The sequence below is a fragment of the Micrasema longulum genome, unplaced genomic scaffold, assembly GCF_059751315.1.
Source record: "Micrasema longulum isolate JH-2025_06_02 unplaced genomic scaffold, ASM5975131v1 h1tg000362l, whole genome shotgun sequence".
Taxonomy (NCBI): Eukaryota; Metazoa; Arthropoda; class Insecta; order Trichoptera; family Brachycentridae; genus Micrasema; species Micrasema longulum.
The window spans coordinates 855,559-881,096 of NW_028277564.1; the positions used below are offsets into that span (position 1 = coordinate 855,559).

Genomic DNA, 25,538 nt, shown 5'->3' on the forward strand with positions numbered 1-25,538 from the left:
TTCCTTCTTATTTTTCATTTATGGAAGTCTAAGGTTGACATTGACTTGATAATCCATATTTTTTCAATTGCGTCCCTGACAAAGAAAGATTTCTTTGCATTTTAAGAAATATACAATCATATAAACACTGTATCATTTAATTAAGTAGTTTCTTATGTACAAAAAGGTGCAGATAAAGAGAAAAAAGTAAGAAGATAAATTATTACTTTACATGAAACATGCAAAAGTCTACTTGATTAAAAAATCTACACATTTTACAACACTAATTCAGTTGCTAGAAAACGTTTGGCTCCAAATTTGAGCTGATACAACAATAGAACTAACTGATGTTTTTATTTATATTGCAACATACACGTTTCTTTACAAGCCAGAAACTGTTATTTTAGAATGAGAAATTATAACTAATAAACAAAATATAAAATAAAAACAGGATAAACACTGCAGAATGTTTACCAAAACGAGATGCAAATTTGAGATTACTAGATCACAAAAGCTTCATCTTGTATTTTGGAAGACATGCATAATATCAGTACATACACATGTGTACTTATGAAATTCAAGTCCACATTATACAAGTAAAAAGAGCGAAATACACATGCAATACTAACCTATGTTTATTAATTTTTAAAGACAGCAAAATGATTCTTTATTGATAATATCAATACTTCAATCAGACATTTAAACATTACCATAAGTTATGATAATAGAAAGAAAAATAATATAGATACATAATGATATTATCCAATAATTAAATAAAAAATATTTAATATAAATGGTTAGGATGAGTTATTTTTAATGAATTTTAGAGCCAAGAATGATTCAGTTGTTTTTGTTTCAACAGTGAACTGCAAATTAACATTATTTGACATAGAAGTTACATGTTTTTAAATGTTAACATTTGTAAACAATGACAATAAACTGGTAAAATGATAAAAAGATTCATCTTATATTAAGCTCAAAACAAATTTATATTCGATCCATGAGAGTTTTGTATTCTTGCTTTATAAACATTAAAATACAAATTTATTCTTGGTATGAAAGAACATGTTTTGGTAATCATTTATTTAACCAAAGATATTTAAAAAATAAAATTATAAGCATAAAATCTTATACATATGTGACTAGATTAAGTGCTTAAAATGAATACTGTAAAATGTACCTATTTATTTTGTTTCTATATAACTTTTTTATTTCTTAGACAAATAACAATCTGTATTGCAGTCTGCTTATATCGTTAAATTTCCTTCATAAAACGAACGTTGTTTAATATATTAGAGATAATAAAGTACAATAACTCAGCATAAAATAATGTTAAGCTTATATATTTTAATAAGCAAATGAATGTATGGTACATTTGCAAAACACTTAGCAAATATCACTGAGGTTCCTACTTGTAATCATATTAAGTTAAACTATGCAATATGCATGTATATTTTGGTGAGATAAATTTTAGTACTTAACTAAATTGCAGTAGTGAAGGTTTAAATTTATGCCTAAATTAAAATAATACTTGTATTAACTTCTTCCCTGTGTTTTCGTGGTAAATATGATCGCACTGACAACTAAATATATATTATGAAAATGTAACATCTATGATTCAAATATTGTATATTTAATTAACGCCATTTGTTTTATTTGTATTAAGACTGAATTTTTTTTTATATACAATACAGTTTCTGTTTTTTTTTTTAAATTAACAAATTAAAAACCAAATGGTTTTAAAATAATTGTAAAATGAATTTCCTCTCTAAACACAAGCTTTTTTCTCCAATAGAGAGGTAAACATTTTGTAATGTGTGCTGTGAAAAGATCACCACATTGAAAAAAAATGGTAAGATAAAGATAATAAATTTAGTACATTATTAATTATGTATGCAGTTAAAAATAAGTTTTTTTTTTGTTACATTTTCTATCACAACCCTGATAAACCGTGGATTATATTGGTGTTATCTCACACAGTACATACCAATAAACTGTTGGCTTACCCATAGAAACTCATATGCATTTTGAATGCTATTTGATGAGTTTCTACATTGATATAAAATTTCACTTCTTACTTCGATATTTACGCTAAAATATGATCAAAAGTGCAGATTTTTTTTCAATACCACAATGCACGAGATTTTGTAACATTATGTACGCGTAAAATATGTTCTGTATTGTGACACCGTTCATAAGAATTTTTAAACATCACATTGTATACAGGATAAATGTAATGAAGTAACATTAGTGATGTCCTGAAATATCTACTTGTATATAGTAGAAATTAAAAGACGGAAAAAATAAGCAATGTTTGCTATTGTTTTATGTAAAAATAACAATAAATTTTTTGATGTAGGTATGAACCTAAATATATGCAGGCTTATTGTGTATGTATCGAGTTGTTTTAATTAGTTTTTATCCATTTTGGGAAGAATGAAAGTATTAGTAATAAGATTTTAGTAATCTATGAAGATTGGCAAAATACACATTTTTAGCTTACTAAATTTTATGACTATTATCTAGTATATTTATTTATATGACTCGGGGATTATGAGAAGGGAATTATGACTTGTTATACTTTGCAGATTTGCAACATTTGGAACAGAGGTAATCTGATAATGGACTTCCATAGTACACACAGAAGGGAGTCTTGCAATGCTGTACGTGGTTAAATATATCAGTTGGCTGGTTCATATTATCTAGCGCATCGGAAGATCCTCGACTCGAGTTCCAGCCTGGCCGACTTGCAGCCGATGTGGAGTACACCTTGGCAGGCAAAGTGCTCCTCTTGCTTCTCTCTCTCTTGTTATCTCCCGCAAGGCTGGAAAGGTCATCGCTCGAATTGTTCTTCCAACTTTTAGACTGGGCCGGAACATCTAAGCTATTGACTGACTTGGCACACACGAGCGAAGGTTTGCCAGTGTCATTGTAGAATGTAGATTTGGAAAGGTAGAGCGTCTGATCGATTTTGTTTATTGCCGAAGTAGGCAGCATGCGTCTTACCAAGTCATGAGACTCGGAATCAGATTCCGTGTAAAATTTGGATTTCCCTGTTCCGTAGCGAGGCATGCCGTTATAGTACTGTCGACCGGTGGGAGGTTGCATATTGCTGCACACTTCCTGCTCTTGTTGGCGCTGCTTCTGGAAACAGGTGCTACACATATAGCTTGTTAGAGCAGTCCCGTACTGGTCACACCCCGTGCCGGCATTTACACACTTCAGTGGCCCCTCTAACAGCGCTTGTTCCTTTAACTTAATCATTTCAAAGTGTTTTCTTTCCGAGTCTTGTTTACCCTTGAGCATTTCTGAATTCATAAAGCGTCGCTCCGCATACTCCAAGTAGTTTTTGACCATTTCGTCTTGGATAGCGTGCCTCTTAGCTTTTAATTGGCAACAGAGAATCTTGTATTTGGGTGATGATAAAATTGAACTGTGGGATGTTTTCTTAGTTGCCCCATTTGCTTTTGCGCCAATTTTTGTAATGGATCCGAGATTCTTCTTTAATTTGTTACTCATGGACTTTCCTATACTGCCGAATTGTTTGGCAACCGTGTGGATTTGTTTAGCTGCTTTGCTTTTGTTATCGAACATGTTTTGCTCAGGAAGATCAGATTCATATGGGTTGACAAACAGTTCGGAGAACTTATTGGTAATGTCTTCTTCGGAAAGATCGATGAGGTCAGGCTCCTCTTGCCCGGGGCTGGATGAAGGAGACATATACACAACATCTAGATATTCCGAGAGAAGGTTTATTTGATCACGATCCGTTAGAAGTAATCTCTGGATAGTTTTTGGATCGTTTTCATCTTTCCATTGAAAATCTTCCCCGGGGTCTACGGAGAACTGAATAGGAAGCAGACATCCGTCGGAGTCTGTGAGTGGGATAAACGATGACGTTGCACTAGGTTTATCAGAGTCCATAGTGACTAGTGCGGAGAAGTGTCCCATGTCGTAGGCAAGAAGCAAAGGAGACTTGTGGCAATCTTCTGGAGAGCACTCCAAAGGTAAATAAACTCCACCAAATGGAATAGGAGCCATAGCTTCACCATTCAAATCCTAGGAGAAAAGTTAAACTAAATATTACAACCCTTGAGCATAAAATCATCATAAACTACATGGATATTATCTTTATGTTTGTTGATCTTTGCAATAATGGCATTTAACTCTTAAGAGACTGTGCTAAAAAATCCCTCTGGAAACAGTACTGTAACGTCGTATTACATTAAGCAAAAGATGTCATTTTTTAATAGGATTTTTAAAAACAAAAATTTACCACAAAGATACATTCTGTTTAATAATCTATTTTCCATAATTTGTTTCTTCTTCATTCATTGATTTACTGATTCTAATCACGCAACTTTTCCTGTTGGTAGGAAAAAAAAATTCAACCCGAAAATTGGTTGGTTTATTTAACATGTAGTTTGTTATTTTTTTAACATAGTTCTCGAAATCTTTACAAAACAAATCACGTGAAAATATTATCACAAGAATTTATAGGTAACAATAAAAATCTTATAGTACGAATTTGGCCCAAAAGAACATACATTTTCTACACAAATATCAAACAGAGTAAATTTTATTAAAAGTATCCAGAATTAATTCCACTCTCAGAGTAATAATGCGTAACCTAGAGAGGAGCTCAAACCTAGGAAAACCATTCTATGACTATTGGGTATTAAGTTAGCTACAGTTCGCAGCAAAACAATGGGCCGTACTCAGGTCGAGAATTGCCAAATGGATATTAATTTGAATTGTAATTACTTGCAAATATGTACCTGTGTATTTATCATTGCAGGGTTATTCCAATCTATTTTTCTATAATTCGCCTATATTTATTTTATAAAACTGAAAATACATGTTTGTGGTAATTTATTTATTTATTTATTCATTTTATTCACAATATATTTATGTTATATTTATTGAGACATAAATCCCAACTCCATTGAACCAAAGTCCTGTGTTGAGTTTGTTTGTTTGTCCATCACATCTCAGAAATGGCGAGTCATAGCGGCCTGAAATTTGGACACCTCATTTTAGATGCGATTTCAAGGTTAACGTTGCTATTTTCGAGTAAAATTTTAATCGACCTCTACTCGATAAAAACTCAAACAAAATGCCAAAAAATAATGTAAATCATGGTAAAATATTCGGAATCAATTACCTGTGAAAACTGACTCCTTTAACACATTTGACGCTCCTACTGCCGCAACCAAACATACTGCAATTCACCATAGTCGATTTTTATTTATTATAATGTAAATATCCAATTTATTTACAAACAAAGCCAAGCAGAGCTACAAAAGCATCCGATCGAACCGTTATGTTTATGTTGTCAAATAAAACAAAATGGCCACCAATTGGTTGCTAACCAACAAACCAAGATCGCTTGCGTTCTATGAAACATAGTGATAAGGGCTTCTCTCTAGGTTACGCATTATTACTCTGAGATTCCACTACTGTACATACCTAAGTAAAGATATAAAAGTAGGTAGGTACATAATTAAATGTGTTGAAAAATTATAACAGTTTTAGGGAAAAAATTAAGTTGAAAGTAGGTGTATTTAAGTGTAGGTAAGCAAAATAGAAAAAATCAGAGTGATTTTTACAGCATTCGAATAATGTAAGTTGTATTGATTTTATCGCCATAAGAATTTTTAATCTAAAAACTAGCAATGGAAAATGAAACATATCAACTTCTCCATACTCGTTTCCGAGCCGGTGTAGTCTGACAATAGGGAAATATCAAATACTACGAATACAATAAAAATATATGAAATGAATTTAGAATAATTAGTTGTATTTTCAAAATCAATATGGATATTGCGGGAAAATGTTTTCATACATAAATGTAAAAAATAAATTTAATAAAAATTAGTTGCTAGAAAAACGCGATGTGTTTGGCCTTGATTTTTGTGACGTCAAGATTTGTGATAGTGTTCTTAAAAAATTTCAATGGCAGGAACAAATAAACATGAATCATGACGTATTAGGGGCGTGGTCAATGGAATTACTGTTTTTGCGGATATTCAAAATTACAAATTTAAAAGTATTTTTTATGCTACTAATAATTATCAAAAAACATTTTTTTTAATGGACAGTATTTTTTTTTACAATTTTCATAGACCTTTATTACTTTGAAAATGTTTTTAAAAAAAAATTGATATTTCCCTAGAGAATTTACAAAATAATTATGTCTACCGAACGCCACAATAAAGGTAGATTGCAATCTTGTACATCTATTTGGTACTTTAATACTTATTAGTCGCGTTAGATCAGGTATGTCCAGTGTGCTTAGCCATTTTATACTAATTGATTGTATCAATAAGAATGAACCATGAATGAGGTACCAGGTTTGATTCCCTATAAGACTGACATGAAATATTTTATTGAGTGTTTTTACTCTATAATATTTTAGTCTCTGCACTAAATCTAAAGCGTGAAATTGACGCTGCAACAGAACTGTTACACTGTTAATAGTATTTCAATGATGATAATGTCAAAAGTTTAATACCACTCACCCTGAGCATGACATCAGCAATGACAATGATAGGTCTGCGTAAGGTGTGCGCGAGAGCGAACACATGAACCTCTTCGAGGGAATGGTGAGCGGGCGCCGCCCTTTCAACCACGTGGGCCCACTCCGTCTGCCACTCCTCACAGCTAAGTACTAGCCCTGCCTGTGTTGTTTGTCTGGAATCATTTTAGATTCAATTAAATACCAATTTACAGAGTCATAACTAGATGCTCTATTGAATCGCTTTTTTGAAGGAAGAAGAATGCAGACAAAAAGCAGTACACGAGATATACGTGCACCAGTAAAGGTTGCCTGCTTATAACAAATAATAATAATTACAAGTTGAGGTTGATAAAGATACTACGACACTAGCCACAAACCAGTTTATTTTGCAGAGCAGTTTCTAATAAATGTCAAACTAATTTTAATTATCTTTTTAAGCACCTGGTCTGTGCCCAGCGCCAGCGCCGTCGCAAAGCATGCCTCCAAGGGGCAGAGGCCAGTGCGGCGTGCAGCAGGCGCCGCAAAGTAAGCAGGCGATCATGGAAGCCCCACAGGCCGAGGGACGCGGCGTGCGGCAGGCAGTTGCCGTCCCCCGACGTGGCCAGAGGTCGCAGCCGCGCAGGTCCCGGGCCCCACCAGTTCAGGCGTCCGCTGCCCTCCAAGGACACCAGGGTAGAAGTCTCTAGAAGATCCTTTTCTAAAAATTTCCTGAAATATCAAAATAGCTGTTATTTTCAGTTCATCTCAGTCCTAAATTCATTATAATGCTCAATTATAAAAAAAATAATATATAGATTCCACGAACCAATATGGTAATCAGCGGATTTCTACAGGTATATATACAATCATCATACTGGATAAGTATGCACGGCACATGAGTATTCTTTGTATCACTTGAGAGACACTTAATTATTTATCGCATTTAAAAAAGTGATTTTGAAAGAAATGGAAGATTAATTAACAGACTTAATGTAGAACAAATAAGATAGTTACTAACCTGAAATCCTCAGAGTAAATTGTGATATCTGGCAAGGTGAATGTATATTCAGGAGTCTCTATATAGAACTGTTCATTATTGGTGTTGCTAGAATTATTGGAAGATACATCTTGGGCACACTCGGACCGAACTTTTGACACAATATTCTCATTATCAGTAGCGCGAGATATTCCTCTTTGTAATTTTTTATCTGGAAACAAAAAAGAAAACAATCATTGTAAAATAAGAGAACAACCTAGTACATACTTTTATGTATTTAATATATGCAGGCATTTTTGCAATTGATTGACCGAAGTGAAATTGGCAACTATGTTTGGCAAATTATTCCAGTTTGAAAACGCTCAGTTGGAGAGGTAGTTTTTTCTGGGGTTTAAATTGGTCACAAAATTTATCCATGTCATCTTCTCAACAAGTCGCCTGTTTGTTCTTTACTAAGTAATTTTATAAATTAATTTATAAAATTACTTAGTAAACGACTTTTTTTAGATTAATTAGGATTTCAGTTGTCTAAAACAACACTTACAATCTATTAAGTCTATTGCATCGGCTTTCTGCAGTATCGGCTTGGTGCTGGGTGCTCCGCTGATGTCCACTGTTGCTGGTTGCAAGAAAGGTGGAGGAAGGGATATGGGAATCAGGGTAGTCACTGGTACTAGGGGGGAAGAAGGAGACAGGGGGGCCCCGTCTACAGTATCTATAGTGTCATCTCTCTCATGGGTGGCACGCCAACTTCCTGATATGTTGTAGCGAGAATTTTCATCACATTTGTCTTTCGAGTCAGTTTTGGCCAAATCTAAAAAAAATATTATGTAACACATATATTAAACTCCTTACCATATTTAAAATAATGAACATTAAATGTTACTAAAATACTATTTAAAAGCAAAGAAATTCAGAACACGGTAAGAAAGATAAATAATAAAAATGTGAAATTTACGATTTATTTAATTTATGGGTTAATGATTTACTCCCTTCCTGACCTATTGTGACGTGGATTAGTGGATGCACCTCATTTCTCGATGTAGTCCCCCTGGACTTGTATGCACTTCTTCCAGCGATACTCCAACATTTTTATAGCTTCCTGGTAGAACCTTTGTCCGACCCCTGCCAACCACTCATATCTATACAGTACACTATCTCTCTGTCCTCCGAAAATTTCTTTCCACGCAAATGTTTCTTGAGTTTAGGGAATAGCTGGTAGTCACTGGGAGCTAGATCAGGTGTATATTAGGGGTATTCAACTAATTCAAACCCGGCTTCGTGAATAGCAGCCATTGACACTGATGCCAGCAGCCTGTTGTTAATAAGCCGTTGCAGGTTTCAACTTGTCTGGTCAACTCGAAGTAGGTCAGGGGTGGAGCATATCAATCAACCCTCGGACAATGTGTACACATTTATATATATATAAATATAATATGTGCGTGTGGACTTTCATACATAGATGTATGTTTGTAGGAATTTATATATTGGAGTAAACATTTGTTAAACATAAAATCTTTTAACAAACAAACAATAAATAAAATGAACTTTCTTAATTAACTAATATTTTTAATATGTTCAAATCATTGTAGACAATACTGGAAATCCAACTATTGAGAGTTTAAATATAAAGAATGGTAAATGTTGCATATTGCATGTGTAAAGGTGGCAAGCCTTCGAAACCACGAAACTTCTTCGGTGGCCACCGTGGTGTAGTGGTTAAGACCCTTGGCTCATATGTGAAAGGTTCCTGGTTCGATTCCTGGTGAGAATACAGAAATTTAATTTAATTTTTCTCAAGCCTGGGTATTCTGTGCTGTAATTGGGACCCCAGGGCTTTTGTGGTGCAAAAAAAAATGCCTAGACTTTCGTATATATTTTTTTTATCTAAATCAACCATGTTTATAAACAAACTTCACATACTAATAGGATTTCTTATATAGAATTGCAGTAGAAAAGTCTTTCAGAAAATGTGTGATAATTATCTGATGTAGTATTTATACATTCTGTTAAATAAATACCGGGATTGAGTCAGAAAAACAACAACAAATCAATTATTTTTCAAAGTTATTGAATCTCCCTCAAAATAGGCTCCTTCTAAAGCGATACATTTTTCAATCCAGTCATCCATGCATTTTTTGTGGGCATACTCCGGAATTACCTTGAGTTCCATCCGCAAATTTTGTTTTATGTCTTCAATCCTGGCAAAACGAGTTCCACGAAGCGGTAATTTAAGTTTGGGAAACAGAAAAAAGTCACAGCGAGCCAGGTTAGGAGAATACGGGGGGGTTGTTCGAAGACATTCATGGAGTTTTTGTTCAAAAATTCATTCACAATTATGGCTTTGTGAGACGGCGGACAAATCTAGCTTTTTTCTGCAGATGTTCTCTCTCAAATGTCTCATAGCGCTAAATTGATATTGCTTACTCGCCGTCTGGCCGTTTTTTCAATTTCAGCTCATTGGGCAAGCACCATTCCGATGCCTGTTGGCTAGTTTGTATTTTGTACTTGTAAACCCATGTCTTGTCACCAGTTACTATGCGCTCTATGAATGTGGGGTTCATTCTGACTAATTCCAGCATGTCCTCAGTCAATTGAGTCTGTTGCTGCATTTGAAAAAAATTCAGCGCTTTTAGAACAAACCGCGCTGCGACGCGTCTCATGCCCAAAACATCAACCAAAACCATTTAAACTAATTTGTGAGAGTTTTTTAGTTCATTTGCAAGCTCTCTCAAGCTATAATGACGATTTTCAAGCACTTATTTCTTCACTCGGACGATGTTTTATTCAGTATTCGACGTTGAAGGACGTTCAGGATGAGGCAAGTCTTCAACCACTTCACACTCTCTTTGAACGCTTTGTACCACTCAAATAATCTTATTGTCGATATAGTAGAGCCACCGTAGGCTTCTGAAACATCTTCAACGCGTCTGAACCCGAAATTTTGTTCGCAACACAAAATTTAAGACTAATTCTTTGTTAACTTTTTTTCTCCTTAATAAAAATAGCAACACGCACAAATTGAGTAAAATCAATGTTTTTGACTGCTGACAACAAACTAAATGACAGATCGCACTCAAACTTAGCGTCAATATAGAGTACAGTTGTGCCAACTTAGCGGGGGAAATAAATCTTAAGAAAATCATTTATGTAGGCCTTTTAAATTACTCGGTCCCGGTATTTATTTGACAGGATATATTTATAATCAATGATATTTTGCCTAAAATAATACATACCAGCTAATTGTAAATATGCTACAAGAGCTGATGTCAAGTCCCATCCTTGACCTTGGAGTAAAGAATAACATAGTTCCTCGGAAGCCCCAGTCTGTTTTTTCAGCTCACAAACTAAATTAGATTCCATATTTACCTAGAAATAAAATACATACAGACATTACTCATAAAAATGTGAGTATTTCCAACACAGAAATTCCTAGATATGTAGATAAATGGAAATAATTAAATTAATTTATACGAACAAAGTGTTTTGTTCGTGAGATTTGTTTTGGTTTTTCTATTTTAAAATACTTTATTCTTGTGTTTTTAGTGTATTTTAGTCCTAAACTTCTAGAATAGCAAAAAGTAGAATTAATCTAAAATCTAAAGATTACATTAAAATTAAACTAATTTATATATTCAATTCATATTATTTACTGACAATAATTCTTGATTGAATTCCATTGTAATGATAATATGCTTGTTGGGGGGGTGAAAGTGCAGATTAGTCAAATAAATTAGTGGGAGTGCATAAGTGTTTTAATTTACAAGTTATCTGAAAATATATTGTCACCTTAATTTGAATACAACGTAAGTAATTTTTTTCTGTGTTTGAAACTATGATTGAATATTTTTCACTGTAGAAAATGGCATTGAATGAAGAAATTTTTTACAGAAAAGATATAAAACAATTTATTTTAAATAATGCATATCTCAAAGATGTATATTCCTTAGAATACAACGTAAGTCAGTAGTACAGTAGTTTCCATTTGTTAGGAAACACTTAAAAATCATGTATACCTTCAAAACAAAATATTTGGTAGAAAAAATCACTAAGTTTTATACAAAATTACTGGTTCATGAAGTTTTTACTGTCTCCTGTAAAGTTATCATTTAGTGACTAACGTATTCGTGAGGTCGCAGCGTAATGTTGCTTGATGGGAAAAAAATAATCATAACACAAAATGTAAGGGAAAAAAAAAGCAATTTGTTAATTTCTCTAAAATTGTATTGTGCATGCGGAAATATTGATTGACACAACAGAGTAGATAAGTAAAGGGTCATTTATTAGGGGTAATTGAATTAATGAACTTTAAACTTAAAATATAAAACAAATTTTATTTGACATAAAACTGATATTTTTATATCATGTTAAATAATATTTGATGTTTTGAAGATAATGTCGGTCAAATGCCCACCACAGAGTTGTTTAATCCGAGATCCAATTTTCATTAATTCTCTCATTAGATGAGCAAAGTAGGGTAAAAAAAATTACTACCCTGGCAACACTAACGAAATTTCCATTTTGATTCTTCGACAATCTGACAGATGGAAAAATAATTCAATTTTTAAGTAATGCATTTGTTATATACACATTCATTTGCTAATTACAAATGAAATGTGATATATACGGCATACTTGAATTCAAATCGGGAGTTGCGTACTGAGCGACGTCTACAAAGAAACTAATGGGGCAAAACGTAAACCTACTCATTTATGAGTAGTTGAGTCACCTTCTGTTTGATGTGCGTATGCGGTTTCTGGACTATTCTTAATTCTATGGTTATAAGTATTAAGTATTTGAAAATTAGTTTCAGTTTCCATGATTGATGAATGACCTTAAATATGTAGGTACGGTGAAACTAATAGAATTTCTTACAATAATAATATTTTGTATTATTTTAGCACCATTTTTGTAAAATCACCCCAAGGGCAATTCTGCACTTAAATTTGCATTCTATTTAAGCTAACACTACATATTCTAGATTTAAAATATTCTTTCTAATATACTCGTACATTCAAAATGATACGTCAATTCTTAAACCACTCTCATACACACGTTCGTCTAATAATAATGTCGAAAATTAATGAAATTGAGCGGGAATTTCATACTCATTATAAAACGAAATAATACAGACTAAAATGGATACAAAGTCCTTGGAACAATAGGCTTCTTTCCCCCCTCCGGCAACTACACGTGGACGGGGCCATCTTCTAGGAATTTAGCAAAAACATGTGTTTGCACTTGTGCGATACTGCGACAGTGACTACTGAACATCTACGAAAGCTACCCTTCGGATATTTTTATCTGTTATGCTATCCATAGTGTTGGAGTGCTTTATCTGTTAAGTTTTTTATTGTTTACTTTTTAGCACGAACACTTTACAAATTTACTATTATGCTCAATGTTTGTTTTTGTAAATTTATTGATAATTTTAAGTTGCCAGAATTTCACTCGTCCGTGCACTTTGTAGCTGCAAGACGATTAGTAATCTAGCTTCAATAGGTAAATGTTATCAACTATCCAAATTTAGTAAATGAGTAAAACTCAGTAGCTGCAAGACTTGTTGTTCTTCTATTTTTATAAATTTGTTTTTTATTTCATTTTTTAAAATATCACTAAAACTCTAAACTCCATTGTCAAATAAAAAAATAGAAATGTAAATAGGGGCTAGATTTCTTATTGTCCATGCGCTCTGTAGCTGCAAGACGTGTAATCTAGCTCCTATATATATCATAACTGGAGACGAGAAACAAGAATCCTAACCGTCCATGCGCTCTGTAGCTGCAAGACGTGCTGGGATATTTATTTATTGTACAGCGCCCTTGAGGTGATTTTCACAAAAACGGCGCTATATAAATTATCCAAATATAAAAAAATATAGTTAAACGGTCTGATATACAATTTCACATTGCCTTTACAATCTTTGGTGTTTTTTGTTGTTTCAATCCTAAGTTAACACAATTGTTGTGAGTATGAAAGAAAAATATCTGCAGACAAATATTGACAACTGGGAAACCAAATAAGTAAACAACATTTAAAATAAATAAATCTGGATGGATTCCAATATGAGACAATCCAAATATGAAAATGTACATAACTTATTACTTGACTAACATAACTCGGCTAATTATAAACTAATGCAGCCGAGAAAATCAAGTAGGAAAAAATGTTCTTCAGGGTTCATAGAAAATTCATTATCCATTTGAGGTCACATCTCTTTTCTTGCGACACCAAATAAATGCGCATTGCGATTGAATATCATCCAGAGTATACTGGGGCTGCATTAGTTGTGATACAAACTACGCGAAACATTGAACAGCTTTCTGATTTATAGATGCCTAATTTTTCGAACTTCTTAAGCTTAATTTAAAACACATGGCCTTGTAGTTGTCGGTGTGATTGAGTAAACGCACTGTTTCCGTGAACTTTTTGGGTGTGAAAAAGTAGCCAAACGACGATAAATTTACATAACAAACTCCCATCTTACGACAGACAATTTAATTTAAAAACATGAAATAACCTTGACAGAAATATTGTTTACTCATAGAAAAAATACATTAATTTAAAGGGACAAGGAAATACGAAGTGTGACAATCGATAAAAGAAATGAATGCAGGTGTAAACCATGTAAACACCTTTGCACAAACAATAAGTCGTTATGATTCAGCATAACAATTATTATTTTGTATTTTCTCTCAAAATCAAGAATGACAATTTAAAAGATAATGAAATTTTTATAACAAGCTAATTATTTGCAACAAAAACTATGCTTGAAATATGACAAATAAATTTGTTTACAAAATACACTAACCGTAATTATGAAAATATCACCAACACAACTAAAAATAAATCATTTTCACCAGTAACACTACGGATATTTACCTACGTCTCTAAGAAATATTTTGACATTTGCATTCGCCGGTTGGTAGATCTGGGTAGAAACAGTTTCAGAAACAAAATAAATCAAAATATTTTTTGAGTAGGAACTGACAGACAATGTTAAAATTAGGATAGATTTTAATTTATGGAATATCGGAAATATCTTGACAGCACTAATAACTATGTCGGTATTACAGTTTGTCGACCGAAAATATTTATCACATCATGGCTGACGTAAAAGTTGTCATTTTATAGCTGTTTAACTGTTCTTCACGAGTAACAAATTAATTAATACTTTGAAATAAACAATATTATTTATAATAATATCGACTTTTTATTAACGTCTTCAAAGACACACATGTTTATGAGTGATAATAAGTTTAAAGTTTCTGTACGAAGTACTGTTATGTGTCCTCACTTTTATTATTTGTTGTTAGTATTTAATTAAATTAATAATATATTAAGTATTCCTTGCACTCGAATGAAACTATGTCAATTTTTTATTCCAATTTTCCATTTTTTTTTATTACTTCATAATACATGCTTGTTAAAATTTATTGTGTCATTTTCTATTTCCACTAATGGTTATCTTTTCTAATGAAAATGATATTATAATGAGTGTGTAGTCATTTTAATCTAAATTGCGACCTGCATCAGGTTGCACTAATTGTTATGTGTTTGGAGCCAAGCATTTATCAGTGTTAATTCATTTCAGATAATTCAATAACATGGATGAGAGAAGAGTAGCGGATTATTTTGTCGTTGCCGGGCTTCCAGAACATCCTGAATTGCTGGAGGAATCCATATTTAGTGATTCTGGTCATCTGAAGAGTAATGACTCCAAAGCTCCTATCACAGACTTGGGTAAGTGGAGCAAAACAAGTTTATTTGAAGTATTATTGTGCAAATGCAATATTTAGGCAAATTGCCATTGGGATACATTCCTGCTGATAAAAAGAGGCTTTTAAATAAAAAGATGCTACCCAAAATAAGAGGAATATATTTAGTGTATTAGTTATAATACAATACTTAACTAAACAAAGTTATTTTGATTTGCTTACATTTCTTGGTAAGAGTTTACTGTTATTCAAATAACATTAATTAAACAATGAGTAAATACATCGGTCCTCAAAGTTTTATAGACCTTTTTCTATTTTCATAACTTTCATATTATTATTATTAGACTGGTTTGATTTTCAAGGTAATCAATCACTTATATTGTGGGTATTTTAAAAAGTACATATATATATATATTTTTAAATAATATTCTAAATATGTTATACTTTTAGGGGCGCATTGCATCCATTAAACAAATTGACCTTTTCAAATATTGTTTTGATTATTTATTCAAGAAATAATTTTATTTATCATTCCATATTATTTTATTTTATTAACATAAACGGCAAATCTGCCTTTTAAAAACTTTTATAATATTAACATATTTGGCTTAATATTTTTTTTTTTTTTTTAAAAACATGAATTTCCTTATACCCAAGATTTATAAAAATAAAAATTAAACCAAAAATTACACAAGATTTATATTTAAAAAAATAACCCAAAAATTATACAGCATATTCAGTAGAAAGTTTAAATAATAAAACATTCTACAGTAAAACAACAAAAAAATCATAAGTACTGTTTCACACAGCTAAGCAAAGTGAACAAAAAACTGTAAATATATATTCATAATATGAAATGCATGAATAAATAAATATAATTACCATTCACCATCTTTGAAAAAGTTCAAAAGGTTTGTTCTATAGGAACAATACCCTACACTAAATATATCAGATACGTGGGAATAACTATTGCTGAGTTCATGAAGTCTATTTAATACGGCATTACAAGTATACACTGTCCGTGAATTGTTGCTACAAAACGGTGGCACCTGTCTAGTCATTCTTCCAGGCACCCTGAAGTTGATGAGAGATAATAGTTCAGGGCAATCCCATATTGAATTTACAATTTTGAATAAATTTAAAAGGTCTATTATTTTTCTTCTATCGTTAAGTTTTAACAAATTTAATGTTTTTAGTAAAAAATCGGAATTTAAAAATTCATGACTGATTCTAAGTTTAAAATTTATATACCGTAAGAATTTTTTTCGGACTCTTTCAAGAGAATTTTGGTGACAGTTGTAGTAAGGGGTCCATATTGTAGAGTATATATCTGTTAATTATAGGATCAAAATATTTACAAAAATGTGCAGTGCCTTAGAATATTTAATAGCCTATATTAATGTGTTAGTTCATGTCAGTGAACCAAGTTAACATACAAATTTTGTTTGTTTTAGTAATTATCATTCCCTTTCCGCACCCAATGGTGTATAGGGCACTGCATCGGTACACCAATCGCAGTGTATCTTGATCATTTTTGTTACGTGAAGGTAAGATGATCAGTCTTACGCTTCAGGGGCCAGTCCAGGGACTGTGAAATATTCTAGTGTGAAAACATCTTTTCAAATAAATATTTCATGTCAACCATGCCGGGAATCGCACCCGAGACCTCTTGCGTGGTAGGCAAAAGCGCTGACCACTGCACTACGAGGCCGAATGCATAATAAAATATTTTTATTTTTGGTCCATAAAAAATTATTCAGCACAAACCTTTTAAAAAATTTATGATTTATGTCAACTACTGCACAACATCAATATACTTACAGAGGAATATTTTTCTTTAATGAAATGAACAAAGATAATAAAAAGCACAGTCAGGAATACAATATATTTAAGAAAGAAGTGAAAAATTACATCTATAATTCTTCTTTATGTAACACTGATTGAAAACATCGTTTATTTATTTTTTGTAATTTATTTATGTTTTTCTAAAAATATTATTAATTAAAATAAAATAAACTATGGTAAGACGTCACCCCCCATTATGTACACAAAAATTGTTTATTTCTTTTATGTAATGGGAAACGTTAATGTAAATATATGTATTTGATTAATGTAAAAAATTGTATTTAGTTGTAATATTGCATTTTTATTTGTTATTAATAAAAATTTAAAAAATGTTGGTTGATTTTATCACGTTCGCTGTTATACTGGCTGGCTGTAGTGGTCAAAATCGTGTCTTTTATTTAGAAAATGACTGCTTCAGCCGTCACTTCATAAGACATTGGTAGTTAAAACTGCTATAGCCTATGTGAAACTGAAGTAATTATATGGTAGGAGGAGATATTGTCTCATAAAAAACAGTCAGTATACCAGTTTGTTAGTCAAATAAGATTTACTTTAAACCATCGACTACTGTCCAATTGGAAGTGAAATATTTTTAAAAAATAAGGATTTTATGATATGTGTCCTTATGAGTGGGTCCTGAGTGTCCGCGAATGTGTTCATTTTGGTCCATAAAAAGTTAAAGTACAAGCCTTTCCAAAAACATATGATTTACGTCAGTTGATTTTAAATACACATTTTTGTTAGTTTTCATTTAAGAAATTCAGTTTTATAAATAACATGTCACATTTCTATGTGTGTTGTTTGTTGTCTGTTGAATTCAATAATGAACTCATTAAATATAAGTAATTCAATCTGTCTATAGTAGACAAGGTCAGCTTGTAAGAGAATACCCGAGTGCATACCAATCAACCACCATTATTGGTGAGGTGTTTATAACTATTGATTACCATAGATCCAATAATTTATGCTTCTGGAAAAAGTACGCACTGTGTTATAGTATTATGCTAAATCATATTATTTGTTTTTTTCTTTTATGATCCTAAGTATCAAGCCGTGTTTTTTTATATTCGACTTGTACCATTACTTTGTGTAAATTATATATATATATATTTTATTGCATCATTATTGCCTAACACAAATAACAAATAATAATAATAATAATTATCCAACAGTGAAAATAAATACATACAAAGTTTACTATGTCGATTTTTTCAGCATTTTTAAATGCAGTAGCTGTAATTTTTAATATGCATTTTTCAAAAACTATTTGTTTCCATATTTGAACTAAAACATTATGAAAATAAATTATTTGACATTGTCTCTTAATCTGATTTATCTAGAAGATTAAAATATTATAATACTTTTTTGGTTAGATTCAACGTTATAAAATTGCATAACGAGTATTGTCACTGCTTACGCATATTGTGAGTAGGAGGCCTTTGATGAGTCATTATGGTAGAAATAATGAATAACTCTCCTGTAATATTTTTGATAAGACATTATAATTTTAGAAATGACAAACAAAAATATTATAATAATAGAAATACGCATATATGTAGTTTTATTCTACTTTATTTTTTATTCCACTCATAAATGTGGAATAAAACTATACACGTATTTTTATTATTATAATTAAAATGCATTTCCACCAAGAAATGTCAGTAGAAAAACTCAATCTATTAAACAAAAATATATTTTTTATCAGTTACATGCAAACACTAATAAAATATACATTATTGAAAATGTCCTTTTAACCGTTAGAATGCTACGCGGCGCAAAAGCGCTGCGATCGTTTGTATCGAAAATTGCGGCGCAGCGCAAAAGCGCTGCGAGTTTCAGTGTGTTTTCGGTGCTCCGCGGGAGTGCACGTACGCTAACCTCGCACTTTATGTTTAATAAACATTAATAAACAATAAACATTTTATCTTTATAATGCAAAAATAATTAATAAAATTGATTGATATTTGTCTAAGTTAGAGTGTTTTATTTGACACCATTATTTTTTCCTCTAAATTAATCAATATGTGTATAGCAATTTTCATTTATTTTTGCCAAAATTGCTTAGCACTAAAACGGTTAATGAAAAAACAATATAACATGTATTGAATATACAAATTACAGTACCCGGCGGCTTAACAAAGAGACTGCCAATTTTGTAGAACGTTGTCTCTGTTGCATGAGTCTGGTATCTGGATGAATAACACAGACGACGCTCTATAAAGCCGACTAGGCCGGCAGTCTCTTTCTTAAGCCCTTTTATTTAATGCCGGCTACTGTAATAAAGTGATTACAATAAAATTATTATATTAGTAAAGAAAAGTATCTTGCATACATTTCTTATACCTAAACAAAAGTTCATGCTTTGATAGTTGTTTCAAATTCATATATTCTCATTTTACCCTTTCAACCCAGGAACCCGATCACAATGGGAAGTGAACAGAGTTATCTTTGACTGTCTATAAAGAAAAAACGATATTTGTGTACGAAAATGAGTATATTTCATGAACATTTAAAGTATCTTCGTCGGTAACCTATAATTGAACATGTTTAGAAGAAAAAATTGTATGCATAGATTGCTTTTCATACAGGAAACTTAATTTTACTTTATAGATTAAAATCGAAGATAAATTTTAACTTCCCATTGTAATCAGGGCCCAGGTCTTCATTCAAATATACACAAAAATTAGGATTTATTTACTCACGTACCTAGATAAATTAAATAGTGGCTAGTTTATTTTTTAATTACCGGTATCCCTTAGTATGTCTTTATTTCTTCTGCTTATGCTGGTAGTGGAGTCAGCATTAAAACATTTTTTTTAGGAGCGAATTCCTGTCATCCTGAATTATATTTCGAGCAAGTTTTAAGTTTACAGTCGAACTTGGTTATAACGCTTACAGAAATGGTGATATCTCATATCTAATAAAGAAACATTATTTGACATTTTAGTAGATGATTTTTTTTTTCAAATAGCAAAAATGTTTAAATAATTTGATAATGATTAACATCCTTGGATAACATTTACTGCGATAATAAATTGTTTTACTTGAATTAAAAATTTTAAGTTAAAATTAAATTGATATTCATTGAATCACTTTGTAAAGCGCCCTTGAGGTATTAAATTACAAAAATGATGTAAGTTATCCATAAAAATAATTAGCCACCATTGCCTGTTAATTAAACAGAGTTAATTAAGAATGATTCATTATTTTACGAAAGCATGTCTGCTGTCATTATTTTACACAATAATTTGTAAAAATTAAAATTGTTAATTTCAGGTATCCTTTTTCCTGGTTTGGGAGAAGAAGTTCCGGATGAATACGAGCTCTTAGAAACAACACCGACTGGCTTACCGGCAAATTTAAACCATGGATCTCTTCGTTCAGCCGAATGTTTTATTTGCTTTAGGCGAGGCAGGGACCGTCCTCCTCTTGTGGATATTGGTAAGGGATTTTAAAGTTAATTTTAGTACAAATTTCTTGGGAAGACTGTACAGTGTTCTTTTTTATAATAAAAAAATATATAATAATTCTAAATAACTGTAATATATATAATAATAATGACTATCAACTGGAGGGGGAGTCATGTTTCTGGACATCGCATAAAATGTGCGACTGGCCGGCAGAGGGCACTGTCAAAATTCTATAAAACAAAGAACCTAAGACTGATCTCTCTCTTTTCCACGCCAACAGCCTCCGACTAATACGTGACGTTTTATTCTCTGCCACACTGATGATTAAATGTCAAATGATGTATAAAACTGTTTAAAAAACTGAAAAAAACTAATACGGTTTGATCAATTCAACCTTATTAAGTGTTTTGGGTTGTGCTTAAGGCCGCAATAATGTTCTAAATTAAAACCATCTTTAACAATGGTTTGAGTATGTCCAAATGTTTGTAGAGAGGCTGGATTTTCTCCCTAGGGAGTTATTTAGGTCTAAATTTGTTGCAACAGAAAGGGAAAACATTTTAAGAATGGAATATGGAAGTCTAAGCATTTACAGGGCTTACGACCTGCCATTGTATGGTTTAAGTAGCCACTTTACACACTGTGTAATATTTACCATTCTGCCTATGTTTATATACATAAACATAAACTGTTAATGCCTAGACTTCCATATTCTCTTCTCACAATGTTTTCCCTCTCTGTTGCAATAAATTTAGAAAATCATCATGTTTGATTTCACGTGTTCATATTTATTTGGCGTTTAATCATCAGTTTAGCCAGATATAAAGCAATGTGTAAATGCATGCAAAAAATAAAAATCCCCATATTGATCACTTTTTAGGGGTGTAGAGAAGATTCAGAATACCACCCCGGAATAATCTTCCAATGGATCATATTCCAACAGTCCCAAATATTTTAATTTTGGGGCCATTTCCTGTTAGCCATAAATCATGTCCAGTTTTCAATGTAAATTTTAACACTTAAATTAATGAGATGCTTAATAATGAAATGAGATAATAAATTTAATTTATACAAATCGAAACATTAAAAGTGAGTTAAATAATCTTCCTGAAATGTGACGATAATGGATTAGTTTGGTTAATCTCATACCAGTCGAAGTGTAGCTTTTAATTAAATTGGTTTATACAAATTTATAAACAAAATAGTCTAAAATGTCATATTTCAAAGTGGAAACTGTTTTTAATATTAAAAATATCAACTATGTTTTCGTTTTCACCACGGATTTATGTGCTAGGTAAATAAAATGAAAATTTATGATGAATTTCTTTACAGGTGTTATGTACGAAGGCAAGGAGCGCCTCATGACAGATGCAGAAATGATTACTACCACGACTGGAGGGCGAGTGGCCAATGTTAACAACTCTACGGCCAAAACCTTCATCACGTACCGTCGAGCTCACCGCACGGCTCCCTGCAACGCTCTCGTGGTGACCGACATCTGCGTAGTCGTCTCCAGCAGGGCAGAAACTCCCCCACACGCCTTCTGTCTTATCAACAAGAATCTCAACAAAGGCATGATGGGAAGCGACGTGTTTCTCTGCTATAAGAAATCTATGAATAGACCAACACTTTTGTCCTATAAGCCTGAAGTACTTTTTAGGTAACATTCATTTATATATCACTGTTTTCTGGTGTATTGTGCCCAGGTGAAATTAATAATGCAGTTCTGTGTATGAAATAAAATCGTTACTCGAGACAAGTGTTTTCGACTATCAGGTATAAATTGTATTGTAGAAAATTTTGCATTTTGGTATTTGTGAGATATTACAAATCGAACGTTTGTTTGTTAGATAATATTTTGTCAACAGGTTAGATAATTTGTTTTTTATTGTAAATTAAGATGTGAAATCAGTTAAAATATTTCATCAATAATTTGGGGTCTGTTTCACACAAGCTCCCGACGTCACTGCTAACTGTGTAGATCTATTTTGACAGGTCTCTTCAAATTAAGTCTTCGAAGAGCCTGGGTCCTGATGGAGATCAGATGCTTTCATATTCATTATTATACTCCTCAAAGCCCAAGTCCTTAAAGTAAAGGGCAATTAGGTAAGGGGCAAGTGCTCTCACATCCTCAGGTTTAACCAATGAATAAAAATTCAGACTTGGATATAGAAACATTTGCAGTTACTAACTTTTACTACAAGCCTGACAATTACACTGCATTCTGCACAGCAATAGTATGAATTCAAATTATTCGGTAGTCGTGTAAAAGATAGATCAGTAAAAATTAGTAAGTAAGTTGCATAAGATTTTTTCACTCCTATTAGTTTTTATATCAAACTAATAAAATATAATTCTTATTTATGACTTAATCTTAACTTGAATGTTAAATTTGAATGCAATTTGTTACTTATCTTATTTTTTATCTCTTGCCGTTATTACATACATTAAATTCACATTGGTGTGACTATATCTTTAGGTATGGTTAACTGGTACCTGATAAAATATTTTTATCGAAAAATATATGTTTGAAAATACTATAATATTGTTATCTACTATTTATTTAGGAATCATTTTTTTATTATGTACATTAGATTTTTTATTTAAAAGATGATTTATTTAAGTACTGGAATGAAACATAGTTTATACATAAAAAAAATAATGCAGTTGAAAGGTACACATTAATAACGGTCTCATTAACAAATATAAATACATTAAAATAAAATTTAAGTTCATTTCAGCAATTATTCCATTTTTTTATTATGGTTTTACTAACCGTGACCTCTTATTGTATTCCTACACTTTATCAGACAAGGAGCCACATTTGGATAGTTTTAAGTATTTCATTCTATTGAACTCATTCAGAAGAAAAAAAGGCATTAATATCTCATAAAATAAAAAATGCAATGTGCCTGTTTTTGCCATGTACTTTTTAATAATTAAATCATTCCTATCAGAATATATTTTTAGAAACCACAGGTAATTTTGTTGTTATTACATGCTGGCACAAAGTAGTCTGAAATTACCCCTAAAAAGCCGCTAAAATGAGATAATTGATAACTTAAATAAACAATTTCCATATCTATGAATCAATGTTTACATAATCTGTGTGTTTATGTCCCTTGATAAAGGTATTGATAAGTCATAGACATTTACATTCATATTTTTTTTTCAAATGCAACACACATTTTCATTTTAGTTAAATATGTATTTACGAGGTGTGTTCAGAAAATAACAGGGATTTTAAAATTTCGCGGGTTTGGAGAGTCTGATTGTTATTTTTTTTACTATGTTTGTATACATGCTCCTGGAGTATGCTAAACTTTTCAGCCGTATTCATTGTTTACTTTGTCTGTGGCAGCCGCTAAGGTTAGACAGAATGCCTCCACTGGGACGATTGAGCCTTAGTTTCGACGTCGTATCCGTAAACTCATGTTTGGTCACCTGTTATAACACGTTTCAGTAATTCTGCATCGTCGTTGACTTCATTTAGTGACACCTGAGCAACTTCCATTCGCCGCTGTTTTTGTTCAAAATTCATAAATTTTTTAACATATTTTGCTGCCACGCGTTTCAGACCCATCAAATTTCATGGCATGAGCCAATCAATATGCCAACATCATCAGCGACTTCTCTGATTGTGATTCGGCGATTGTTCATAACCATTTCATTAACTTTTCCACGATTTCATCGATTGTTGATGTGCTGGGGCGTCCGGGCCGTTCGTCATCTCCAACGTCTTCACAGCCATCTTGGAAATGCTTATATCACTCGTAAACTCTTGTTTTACTCATAGCAGACTCACCATAGGGCTTGTTAACATTTCACACATTTTGTTACACTTTATTGCATTTTTTACACCAAATTTTATACAAATTCTTTGATCCATTTTTTTTAACAAACGAAAATCACCTAGCTCCTAAAAACACGTCTAACCTTAGCAGCTGCCACAGACAAAGTAAACAATGAATACAGCTGAAAACTTAAGCATACTTCAAGGGCATGCATACCAACATAACGAAAAAAAACACAATCGGACTCTCCAAACCCGCAAAATTGAAAAATTCCTGTTATTTTCTGAACACACCTCGTATATTGTCAGTAAAAATGTGCCTGCTTACTATACGAAACAATGCCATATTTTTAACACACAATATTAATTTTGTAAAAATTGAACAATCCTAACTGCTTAAAACAATCACATTTACCTATTTATTATATTTTACAAACGTTTTATTATGATTTTTTTAATCTTGAATAACATTGCAGCTGGTAAAAAATTTTCATGTAAATTTGTTGCAATGGAGAGGGAACACATTTATGAGAAGCGAGGATACAATAATGATAACTTCCTGAGGTCCAGCTTGTCTACAAACATTGGGACATACTCAAAACATTGCAAATTTTAATATTTTTTCTATCTTATAATTCATAAAATGCTAATCTATACAATATTTTTTTGGTCTCTAAAATCAATTGTATAAATTAATTTGTCTTTAATTTTTTTATTTTCAGATATCCGTCCACAGATTATAGTAATTTTAGTTTTCCAAGTTCGGTGCCATTATTTTGCCTTCCTATGGGTGCGACATTAGAAATTTGGCCAAATGAAGCTTCTCAACCAAAACCCGTGTTCTCCACGTTTGTTCTCACAGTTTCGGATGCAACAGACAAGGTCAGACAATTCAAATTAAAACTTTTGTTTTATTCATAATCCCTTTTTGAAATTTGCAATACTATTTGAAATGAGCCAAACAGTTTTTCAATCCTTGTTTTCAAACATTTGGACAAACTCAAAATACTATTAAAAATGTTCTTGCTGGATAAAAATGAATTATACAATATTAAATTAAAAAGAAATATAATGACTTATTTTTTGCACAGGTTTACGGATCAGCGGTGACATTTTATGAAAATTACGATCATAATAATTTAACAGATGCTCAGTTGGAAGGCTTGTGTTGGAGGAAAGGTATCTCTCAAACGGAATATTCCATTCATGTCAATAAGAGTATCTGTCTTCTATCACATTGGCCTTTTAGTGACACATTTGAAAGGTGGCTATTGTACATACTGGTAAGAGAAAATATGCT

At 31.9% G+C, this 25,538-nt stretch overlaps 2 protein-coding genes across 5 annotated transcripts in view; one reads left to right on the forward strand and one right to left on the reverse strand.

The window, feature by feature from the left end:
• Nucleotides 1-2,404: 2,404 nt before the first annotated feature.
• On the reverse strand, nucleotides 2,405-14,386 carry LOC148282209 (OTU domain-containing protein 7A-like). The gene is made up of 7 exons (XM_088225460.1): nucleotides 14,287-14,386; nucleotides 10,712-10,844; nucleotides 8,020-8,289; nucleotides 7,497-7,686; nucleotides 6,941-7,207; nucleotides 6,501-6,672; nucleotides 2,405-4,038 (listed from the first exon to the last, which is right to left on the reverse strand). The coding sequence occupies exons 2-7, from the start codon at nucleotides 10,836-10,838 to the stop codon at nucleotides 2,545-2,547; spliced, it is 2,520 nt and encodes an 839-aa protein (XP_088081586.1). The 5' UTR covers nucleotides 10,839-10,844; nucleotides 14,287-14,386; the 3' UTR covers nucleotides 2,405-2,544.
• Nucleotides 14,387-14,547: 161 nt separating this feature from the next.
• Crag (DENN domain-containing protein Crag) overlaps nucleotides 14,548-25,538 on the forward strand; it is a 44,523-nt gene continuing 33,532 nt past the window's right edge. For all 4 annotated transcript variants that reach the window (XM_088225461.1, XM_088225463.1, XM_088225462.1 and 1 more), the window contains exons 1-6: nucleotides 14,548-14,786; nucleotides 15,070-15,218; nucleotides 20,315-20,479; nucleotides 21,778-22,105; nucleotides 24,961-25,120; nucleotides 25,330-25,521. In XM_088225461.1, coding sequence (XP_088081587.1) covers nucleotides 15,083-15,218; nucleotides 20,315-20,479; nucleotides 21,778-22,105; nucleotides 24,961-25,120; nucleotides 25,330-25,521 — 981 coding nt within the window. In that variant the 5' untranslated portion in view covers nucleotides 14,548-14,786; nucleotides 15,070-15,082. The remainder of the gene's footprint in view (nucleotides 14,787-15,069; nucleotides 15,219-20,314; nucleotides 20,480-21,777; nucleotides 22,106-24,960; nucleotides 25,121-25,329; nucleotides 25,522-25,538) is intronic.